At 38.5% G+C, this 11,247-nt stretch overlaps 1 protein-coding gene across 2 annotated transcripts; it reads left to right on the forward strand.

The window, feature by feature from the left end:
• The first annotated feature begins 869 nt into the window (after window positions 1-869).
• LOC108666069 lies at window positions 870-9,063 on the forward strand. Of its 2 annotated transcripts, none has more exons than XM_018152877.2 (7): window positions 870-1,257; window positions 3,520-3,739; window positions 3,868-4,022; window positions 5,179-5,323; window positions 5,505-5,645; window positions 6,071-6,136; window positions 6,676-9,063. In XM_018152877.2, exons 1-7 carry the CDS (start codon window positions 1,038-1,040, stop codon window positions 7,907-7,909), a joined length of 2,181 nt encoding a protein of 726 aa, XP_018008366.1. In that variant the 5' UTR covers window positions 870-1,037; the 3' UTR covers window positions 7,910-9,063. The 2 variants fall into 2 exon arrangements, with proteins under 2 accessions (XP_018008366.1, XP_018008367.1); XM_018152878.2 differs by having other exon boundaries at window positions 871-1,257; window positions 3,868-4,016.
• Window positions 9,064-11,247: the final 2,184 nt, after the last annotated feature.

The raw sequence follows: 11,247 nt of genomic DNA on the forward strand, positions 1-11,247 counted from the left end.
GCGCCAGCCTGAGCAGGTAACCAGCACGCTGGCAACCTGCTTTCACTGTGTGCGTACCCTAACCTAACCCTTTCGCGGAAAGGTGGAGAGAAGGGGGTAAGTGTGGAGGAAGAAGATGCTTGTGAGCATCAGGGCTGAGTTTACGCCTGTGAAGTGGGTAAGGTGATGCGACAGTCCAATGCGGGGCTGTTCCCATTTACGGCAGTCTGGTGCGGTCTGCGGACCCTGTGGCTTACAGCATTTGTAAGAAGTGATGGTATGGGCTTAAATCATTAGTGTAGGAGCTATTGGGCGTAATCTGTTTGGAGTATCAGCTTGTGGGCTGAGGCATTGCTTGTTTCAAGCTGGTGTGGTGAGATGAGGCAAGTAAGAACAGCTGCATAGGTGTTAGGCTGACTATTTCTATTGCATGTAGAGGGTTGGCATTGGCTCTTGGGCTGATTTGAGTCAAATTTTTAGGCTATGGCAGCGCTTCCATGGTCCATTATATCCATGGCAGTGGTGGTCTATGGCAGGCGACCCCGTTAGAGTAACCATCTAAGACCTACTTTGTGTACTTATCACCAAGCTCCCTTGTATTCCTATCTAGTTTGTAAATATATAACTAAGAAACTCGCCTCTCAATGAACCTGCCGCTTATTTGGACCCTAGATAAAACCCTTGGACCCTCAAGTCAAATAAACCAAAGAAGATCATCCGGTTATTAATCAATACTGAACTTTGATATAATTGTATAATATCGGGCCAGTCAGACCTAATCTCTTCCTGACAGTACATATTATCTTCCTCTGCTGTTTACAATAACCTACAGGAAAAATAAAATTTCACAATTATGAAATTAGTTCAACACTCATAGTAACTGCACTTGCACACAATGTTTTCTGTATATTAAGTTCAAAATGATTTCAGTTGAATTTTAACACAAATAGGAAGATTAAGATTGTTCATGTGATTTGGGTATCAATAACCAATAAAATGATTTACTAATCCTTAATACAATTTGTCCCTTAGAAGTGCTTATCTATTTTACTAATAATATGGCCAGGCAGCTAGAAGTTCTCACCTATGTGTTCATGGAGCCTAGTGCTGCTGAGGAGTTAACTTTCTGCTGGAATTACTGGAGGCTCCTACATGATGCTATGGGAGACGTTGCCATGAATGACTGGGAACAAATCTTGCTGAACTGTCCTGAGGCGCAACATATTGCTGAAGCCGGAGTCTACTTGGCATACAGCAACAAATGGAGCGTTGATGCAGGTATTATTTTTATTCAGTACCTTAAATCTTTAAGAGATTTTACATCTGGCATTGTACCATCAAACCGTCATGAAACTTAGTGTGCCAATGAGATTCTTGATAGTTGTATCTTGATGGTTGTTTATGGGCCTTGTCTTTCAGGGGGACATAAAAGTCTCATACACAATGAAATCTGTTATATTGAAGAACTTTTACTTTCCCTCATATATGCTCCCTTTTATCTGTTGATCTGCCTTTACAGCCGAATTCACACATCTCCTAAAGACCGTTTGGTTAACACAAAATTTTCTTCTATATGTACAACAGTACAAGATAAGCAGGAAGATGTAAACAGAAATAAAAGTTTTATAGGATTAATCAACAGTAAATAAAATATATATCAGACAATAATTATTTTATAATTCAATGATATGATACTTATTTATATACATGAATGTAAATTCCCAGACCACAGCAGATAGTGTGGGCCTCACTCTATTTGTTTATTCTTTTTAAAGTGTTATGACTATGAAATTTTTCTCCTCTGAACATTGCCCACGCTCACAAAGATGAATGTGTAATTACCAAGTATTGATTCTCTTCATTACTTACAGCTCCAGCCTCCAGAGAGCAGGAGTGAAACTGAAGAACATTTCAGTAAAGTGCTTTCTAATTATAGTGTGCTTGCATGTATAATTTGATACAATTACTGCATTTGTTTTTAATCAGCATTAATTCTATAACTCTTATTTGGTCAAGTATAGAAATGTGAAGAAACCTGAATTTACAAAACCAATAAATGTAAGTATTTAAGTATGAGATGTATTTAGTCATGGATTTTCTAAAATATATCATATTGAAGGAGTGAATGGCAGTTAAAAGAGTCCTTAAGTACAGTCACTACACTAAAAATGTTACATAATTCAAATTCAAGCATTTAAATGTATGTAAATCGTAATTATTTTGTTTAAATTTAATCCAACTTCATTAAGATACTTAAATTTGCGGAATAGATATTGCTACTTCCATCTTTTAAATAAATATGGAAAGAGTGTCAATTACACTGTCCAAGTCAACTATAAATGCTGATTTTAATTCTTGGGCATGGTAGGAGGTACTGTAAAATGGGGTTACTTTGACTGGTGGGGTAACTTTGACCACTTTATGTTTTTTTAACAAAAACCCCCAAAACTCAAAAACGATTTGACATAGAAAAATTTTGTCAATGGCCATCAAAGGCCTAATACTGAGGGTACGTAACACAATAGAAAGATTTAAAAAGTTTGCATGTCTAATAGGTTAAAAAATTAATAATGTGACCCACGAAAAAGAGCTATTATTTAAAGCGTGTCAGAGTACCCCCTCCAATTTTTTTATTTTTTGGTAAAATAACTCCAGGTTTTGATGCATTGTAGTAGAACTCTTCTAGTTACATAATATTTTATGTTTGATACACCCATTAATGTTTTTTTCTTCATGTTTCAGACTCTACAGAGTCTTATATATGGTAATTTTAACTTAATTTCCAAACCAGTCAATGTTACCCTGTCATGGCTGCCATTAGGTGGTCACATTTCACCCATAGGGCGACGGCGCCTCCCATTTGCAAACTATGACACTTTCCTAAAATTTGTCTTTTGCATATGTAACTAGAAGAGTTTCACTACAATGCACCACAACCTAGAGCTATTTGTAGTTATTTTACCAAAAAATAAAATTGATTTTACCACCCGGTCAAAGAAACCCCAAGAGCTGGGGTAACAAAGACCTTCACTTTTTTTTGAAATTACATCAAAACTATGAGAGGCAGGAGCCAGCAATTTATGGTAAGTAAAGCCAGAGTATAGACCTGTATTTTCCATGTTTCAATTTGGGTTTAACTTATCTAGTAAAAAAAGGCATCATTTTGAAAAAAAAAGTGGTCAAAGTTACCCCATTTTATTGTAATGCTTTGTATGGAATGATGGCCAAATGATCAGTGAATGGCAGTGGCAGGATAATGTTGCCTCTAACGCAAACCAGAGGCTGCTGGGTCTTTTAGTACGGCAATTTGATTTGATTATATATAGTAACTTGCCTGCTAAAGGGTTAACTACTACATTACTTGTGCTCCTTCTGTTGTTGCTTTTCAAGCACATTTAAATTTTGCAGAGTTTTGTAATTGCAATTTTTGAAGAAAAAATGGGCAAAAATCTTCACAGATGATTTATTATTGCACAATTTGAGAAAATATGATTGATGATGATGATAAGGTGATAATCATCTAGTATTCTTATTTTCCAGATTATCAGACGCTTGCATTCCCAGGCTGCAATGTTGATGCCATTGCACTGCTGCCTCACCAGCAGCCAGCTTTGCCCAGCGTCCATCTCCTGGATGACCCTGTGCCCCAGTCCTGGCGCCAGGTGGCTAGGACATTCAAAGGAATTCTTGATCTGCGACTATCAGAGAACCATCATTTGCAGCCGTGTGACCACATGCTTGAAGCCTTGAACTTCTCGAGGTGCGATGATCAGGGAGGATTACTTGTTATATGTATTTATTACTAATATGTTAGTATATTTAAAGTTCTGAACTTGTAACACTCTTGAGCCTTGATGTATCATTCTTATATATTATATTGTTGTGCAGCTGCTCGTTGTCATTGTTTGTTGGCTGTATCAAGGATTCGAACAGCATCCAATCCTTGGCCAAAGTCGTGATGCCCGACTCAGACTTGTGGATTGTCACGGAGCCACACGTTGACTTGATGCCGCTGCAGAACAAGCACAGGGAGCTTAGTGCGTGTGAATATATCCATAGATCTCTGTGAATAGATGAATTCATCCAATAATTACCTTCTTACTTATGTAGGGTAAATACACCTAGTTTTAAGTTCTAGTGAAGTGGCAGAAATTACTTTGACATTTTTTTATTATAAGGTATAATTTTAGGCCCCAGTACATGAAGAGTCAGAGATTAAATTTGTTGTATCCAATCAGTTGTTTCCAAACTAAACTGGCCTTAATTACCACCTGTTTGTAATTTATTAACTCTCTGTGAGTACTGCGAGAGTGAAGAAAGTTGAGATGAAAATCAATATGTCAATACATCAAATCTCGTTTGGGTTAATCTTAACTCTGTTTTAGAAAGTGAATGTTAGGTACAGTTATGAAGATTAATTAATATAGTTGCATATCACAAAATTGTCATGAAAAGTATCAAACAGTGTTAGAAAAGGCAATAAAGCACAAAACCAACAATCAATACCTCAACTAGACAATTATAATAAACAATAATTATCGCAACTTCATTTAAACCATTTGTGTATGTTAGTAATATTGGTGTAGTTTGGCAGAAGCTTCTCTTTTATGCAAGTTTGATTGAAGACCAGAGCATGCTTTTTATTTACAATCTTCTTGTTCGTCTTTTCAATGAGTCGAACCAAATTTCTAGCTGGAGCCAAAATTTCTTGTTCATTGAAAAGACGAACAAGAAGATTGTAAATAAAAAGCATGCTCTGGTCTTCAATCAAAGTTAGTAATATTTTGAACGATTTTCATTGACGATCCTCTTCTTAAGATTGAATGTAAATAAAAACATCATTCTAGCCTTTTAATTTCTGTGTACACGTCACTGATATTTAGAGTTTTGAAAGAGACATTCGACTAATCGTGCCATGTTTAGTTGAGTGAATAGTTGAACAGGTAAGTCTGAAAGCTCTTCTGTAATTAACCCAAACCCAATTAACCCAAACATCCATTTCAAGAACACCCGTTCCATGAACACCTGTTTCATAAACAACCCTTTCAACATGAACCTAGTTCATAATCAACCTATTATCTATCTATCCTATTATATTATTATTATTATCCAACTATCCTATTTAGAAGCAACTATTCCGCAAACACACATTGCAAAACACCCATTCCCTGAATATTGTTTAATTTCTTGCCTTCGCAGGGGTGATTGTTGAACACACATCTGAGGGCAACATCGCTGCCCTGCCCACGTCTCCCCACATCTTCCTTCGGGTGAAGTCTGTTGCCAAAAATCAGCAAGAGAGTTTGACTCACACCTTACTTGGCATGGCTCCTGCTGACAACAGGTGGTGTTTCCCTACCATGTATCATGATGATCAATAATGCCTTTTTTTGTGGTTCTGAGGGTCCTAAGAAATCATTAAGAAAAGTTTATTAAGACCTGATCTAGTGTAATGTTCGGCCACGTCAGGTTAAGAAGACTGGATTTATTAAGACCTGATCTAGTGTAATGTTCGGCCACGTCAGGTTAAGAAGCCTGGAGGTGTATGGCTGTGAGTTGACTGAAGCGCAGCTGCAGGAGACGCTGGTGGAACTGCAGCGCAAGAACCTCAGGACAATCTTCCGGAAGCAGATCGAGGAGGGACCCAGCCGAGTGCTGACAATACGGTAAAAGAATCTCGCCTGCTCCAACGTGAAACAAATTATAGTTATTAAGAAAAATGTTGATTTTTTACAATTGGCAAAGTTTAGATTTCCATCTTACAGCTTGAGCTTTGCAGAGTGACTGTTACTGTAATTTGGCCAGCTTATTGTATCAACACTCGTTGATTTTACACTAACTTCTGATGTTGTGTATTTGAAATGATGTACGTAGCTCCACGCACTTGGAGGCGATTAGGTTCAATTCGGGAGGACCTTCCTGATGAGTAGTTTGGGTAGCTCACATGACTTGTGGGGCTCCAATCATAAAAATATGATTTCCATAACAATTTAGAGTAACAGTCACTCTGCCTAACAAACTATCTTAATCTTATTTCTTTCCTATTTCATTAATATTCCTTTGATATGAAACATTTTCTGCTCTTTGACAGAGAGAAGAAGTATGCGCTGATTCTCACTGATGAACCGCCGCTACCACCACAGGCAGAACCCAGCAGGTTGGTACAACCAGACTCTGGGAGCAGAATATTTATTATATAGGACAATAGTTTGTACATAATTGGCTAAAAATATGAGCTTAATTTAATTTGATTTTTTAAACCTTGTATTGCAAGTGCTTTGGGGTTAAATTGGTCGTATAGGTAATAAGTTGGTTGAATTAAATGGGTTTCAAAATTGAAGTTGAAATTAATTTTTTGGCTCAAATAACCATAGTTCCAACCCCGCATATCAATTTAATTTAGAAAAAAATCACTTACCATTTAATTGAAAAGTTTTGTTGAGCATTAATAACACCTCGAGCTCTCGACTTGAGTTTCACTGCAGTTGTGATCGCATTTACGGGAAGGTCATTCAATATCAACCCATGAAGAGTTGATATTAGCAGTAAATATCCATTATCAATTTTTAAAAAAGTTCTATATTGCAGGCCCCCTCAGGGGGGACGTCTGACGCGTGTCTGTGCGCGTCAAAAGTCCTATGGGATTTCGCGTTCCTAGGGGGATTGTTCCTGAGCGCCCCACCGCTAATATTGCAGGCACGTCTCATTAGAACATGCCAAGTCACCCACCAGTCTCCCCGTTGCCCTCGCCGTCAGTGGAGAGAACCCCTCGGTGAAGAGAACCCTGGCCTCGTCACAGGGGCACTACTACATGACTATGTATGCTCTGAACGTTGTGCTGCCACCCGCGTTGCGCTTAGTAATGAAGATCGTGTGTGCAGACAAGCCTTCAGAAGTTACTTACTTGGATTATTCCTATACAAGGTACAAGGAGAAGAAGTGTCACGGACTCCTCTCATACGTCTCGAACAAATCACATATGATGGACGCTCTCAACAAATGTGATTGTGAAGAGTTGGATGTTCGTCCATTCGATGCTCAGCCTCTAATTGAGCTAGTTTTCCTATTTCTTAGCGGTTGTTCAAAAATGTATGGTATTGATCCCGCAATTGAAGATGCAGAATACAAAAATTTGGTGAACCTTATGAGAGAAGTTCGGGATATTAGGACAAAATGGCTCATAGGCCAGATGGAAAATACTCCTGAAGTCAATGGGGAGGCCAACAGGATCATTGACATCGCAATCGAGCTGGTCAGAGAGGCAGCTAAGCTGCATCGGGTGCCGGATGCTGATGCTGTAGTTGAGCGGGCGGAGTACGCTTGTCTGTCACTCCTGGATAAATACGATGATGTGTATATTGATGATGATGCTTATGCTGCGGATATTGTAATGATGGAGAACTGGTCGCAGAGGTTTCTTGGGAAAGTTAAAGATGAAGAATTTAAAAAGCTACGTGATTTAGGGTGTATCGAAATTTACGAGTCCCCAGACCACTGGTGGGTTGAACCTCTTCTGTCTATTTTTGTCTCAAGAGATCATCAATATAAATTTGATGAAACATTAAAGAATGTAATCTTTGGTAAGTTGCATGGCGTCAGGATCCTCTTACGGTGTCGTGATACAAAAGCCCGCAGTTTTTCTGACGTTATCGAGCAAAATTTTCCTAAAGCCTGCAGCAAAATCGGAGTATCCAGCGTTGAATATATTTTGAAGTATCAATATCCACTTATATTTGTGGATGCGTATGATGAAGCTGACGCCATGTATAGAGAAGTCATTGAAGAAATGGTGTACAAATTCCATAAATATCCCTGCAAGATTGTCATCAATCACCGTTTTGTGGCTGATTCTTTAGATTCTAGCAAACCACTAGTACTTCCTTTGGCGCTGAAAATGTCCAAGTTTCCAAAGAATTTTAAGTTCTGTTAACTGCGTTGCTTCGCAAATTTCGGTGCTCTTCATTGTGTTTATCCACTTAATTTTGTTTCATTGCAATTCTCTTTAATTCATTGCAGGCTCTTAATTCTATTGCAGCGCTCCTCATTTTATTACAGCACTCTTCATTTTATTACAGCACTCTTCATTTTATTACAGCACTCTTCACTTTATTTCAACGCTGCAATTCTTATTTATTTTCATTATGTCGGCCCTGCTTGAGGAGTATTAAGATGTGCTGATATAAACCGTACTCGTTCGTAAGCCTTTCAGTGCTGCTGAATTCAGCGTTAGTTGGACTGCGTAATTTAGAGCATTACTATCGTACCTAGTGAAGGTAAATTTGTACCTATGTACCGTAAGATAAAGGAGGATAAAGATGAAATTGCGCAGCACTCAGGGTACTTACAAGCGCCATCTATCATTCACGAGTACCAAGGGCCAGACTTGATGTTTATTATCAACACACGCATGTGTATCTGAGAGTTTAGATGTATTTTATTCTAGTTGAGAAATATACGAATTCAATTTATTTTAATGCAGTTACAAACTGCCTTAAATACTAGATAGAAACTGTCTAGATTGACTATATTACTGTTTAAACTACAATTATATTCTAAATACCTGCCTATGAATCTCTATCTCTAACAATCAGCGAAATTTAATAAGGTAACTTATAACTTAGGAAATCCTCACGAACTTCCGCCTTGAATACATTGTGATATCCTGTTTGATGGCTGCAAGGAATATTAGATTAGGTTTAGGTTTTGTCAGAGCTAGTAATTTCCTAACAAATTTCTCGATATTACGAAGTCACGAAGCTTTTTGTACGCTTTATCGAAGATCAGGACTAAGCATGGATGTTTTATATTTAAATGCTATTTATATACTCACTTATAAGTGCATAGTAGTTTGAACGCTTCTTTTATGGTCATGCTTCTACGAAAATCAGCTTTCGCAACTCTCTTCACTTTTTCTACATTTTCTATGAATATTCGTTCACTTGAATCTTTGTTTTAGCTTCATTCAGAAGTAAAGACCGAATCTTTCTTATGCTAGGTATTATGTAGGTTACTGAACGGTAGGAGCGACGTTAACCATATGAATATCACGTATTTTTCAACTTTGTAATAAACGTGTTTTCATTCCATCTTGGTATCAATCAATCCATTTATTCATTTCCCATGAAGCTGCTCTGAATTTTCCATAACCGCCAACTGTAGGATCCGAAGACTAACTTACACATTCTTAGCTGTTAGTTACCAAATTTAACCAATATTTTTAACACACTCTTGGCCGTTAGTTACTAAATATTTTCATGGGGAAAATATTCTTTGAAATAATGTAGCTTTGCCGCATGTTAAGAATATACACGCTGACTAGTTGATATGGGAATGCATACTTTTGGGCCACAGGGTGGCCCAGTGGTTACAGTTGTCGACATCATCGAGATCGCAATCGGGCTCGCCAAGCTCCCGCATATCCACGTTAGCCGCGTTGCTACGCCGCCATCTTTGTATCACAGTAATAATCACACTGGCGCCTCAGCTTACTCTCTCGTTCCTACACATTTAGACGTTTTGGTAGCAACGGAGAAAGAAAGAACAAAGCAGAAAGGATTAGGCTGTTGTCAAAAAACTCCTTCCTTCAGTGAGATACCGATATTTAAGAAAATTGTTCGACATTAACGATGTTGATGCCAACGAAGTGCCGGCAAAGCCGTGATGTGCAGATTTTGCAAGCCTGCCTCCCGTTTAACACGGTGATTTACTAAACTATTTGGTGTTTGGTGGTCAGCCAATACACCTTGCAAGAATTCAAGGCATACAAGACGCTTGAAGCTTACAAACAACTTGAGGATGGACGGGTACAGGCGATGGAGAAACGAAACTTCAACTAATCAAGAAAGGCGATGTACTTGGTAGAGTTAGTTTGGTAGTACAATTGGACGAAGATAATGATGCTGATGAATGGAACCTTCTAAGAATGGAAAATGAAATTCCTTTTCACCTTTTTGAAGAGGAAAAGGATAAAATTTTATCAATGCTTACCAGGCAACCAGGGTTTGGACGGCTCATAGTAATACCGATCCCGATATTGGACGCGCTCATGTGACACCTCAGACCACAGAACTGACCAACAACACACCAATTCACCAGAAACCTCGACGTTTAGCAAAACCAATTTATTTTGAAATTGAAAGGCAAAGTAAAGAACTCGAAACATTTGATGTTATAGAACAAAGCGAATCATTTTGATCTTCCAACAAATCAGCCAACTGCAACAACACTATCATCGCTGCAGGATAATGGATCATGACAATGTTATCTGATCTGTAAATATTATTTCGTTTTATTCTTACTTATGTAGCTTATCTACGTAAAGGCAAGTAACAGATTTTGCCCCTGGAAAATATATAGTATCGTATAGAATAAATATTCACGGCTGGTAAACTGATATGCGATACTTATATAAATCAGTACCAGTCATAAACTGATTTTTTTTTAATTGATTTTAAGACTTCGGGTATGATGAGATCACACCTCCCAGTCTGAGCACAACTTGATTGATAAACTGATACGATATACACGGCATTCACGGCTAGTAAACTGAATAAACGCATTACATTCTATAGTTTTCTGTTTAAATGGCAGTGAGAACGACTGGTACATCCTACAATAGTGCAGTAGCGTCCCATCTTCAAGCAAAAACTTTAAAAAAGACAAGCGCAGTAGATTTAACACGTAGGCGAAAGCTAGACCCTGCTACAAATATGGCGGCCGATCCCACAATGCATCTGGCGATTTGGTGCCGTGACGTCATCCTTGCGAGCCTGTGTGTGTGCGCCCGGTGCCAGCGTACAGAACCGTTACCTGTCGTCCATGGCGCGGTCTCGACGGCGATGTCTTACCCGAAAAGCTGCAGTCGTCCCGACTATGTCGACCTGAATCGCAGCTGTGTATTAGGGCTCATACTGTGTGGTTTTTTCAGCTATTTGTACCCCTGAAATGTCAAACCTTTTTCCGCGAACTTTTGGATTAAGAAGAATAACAAATTGTGCGCCTTGTATGAAGAAACTTGTATTTGCCTGAAGATTACCAGTATACTACGAAAACTTCAAGGGAATTCGTATACTACGGGAATTCGTATACTACGAAAACTTCTACAATGCAAGGGAATTTAGAGCCGGACCAAAGAGCGACTCTTTAGCCCTTGTGCTTAGGATCAGAACGCAAGTAACCGTCAAGTCGGCATGCTACCTGTAACTATTTCGACTTTGCGGCAGTGTTTCCGGTTACAATAGTAATCCTCACTTTTTAATTACCGATCCG

The sequence above is a fragment of the Hyalella azteca genome, unplaced genomic scaffold (assembly GCF_000764305.2).
Source record: "Hyalella azteca isolate HAZT.00-mixed unplaced genomic scaffold, Hazt_2.0.2 contig7711, whole genome shotgun sequence".
In the NCBI taxonomy this organism is placed as follows: Eukaryota; Metazoa; Arthropoda; class Malacostraca; order Amphipoda; family Hyalellidae; genus Hyalella; species Hyalella azteca.

Bases quoted from the DNA above. Each gene is read 5' to 3' on its own strand.
- LOC108666069 (XM_018152877.2), top strand. From the start codon at position 1,038: ATGGCCAGGCAGCTAGAAGTTCTCACCTATGTGTTCATGGAGCCTAGT. The intron at 4,023-5,178 runs GTGAATATATCC...TTGCCTTCGCAG, and splicing joins GCACAGGGAGCTTAGTGCGT to GGGTGATTGTTGAACACACA. The intron at 6,137-6,675 runs GTTGGTACAACC...CTAATATTGCAG, and splicing joins CCACAGGCAGAACCCAGCAG to GCACGTCTCATTAGAACATG.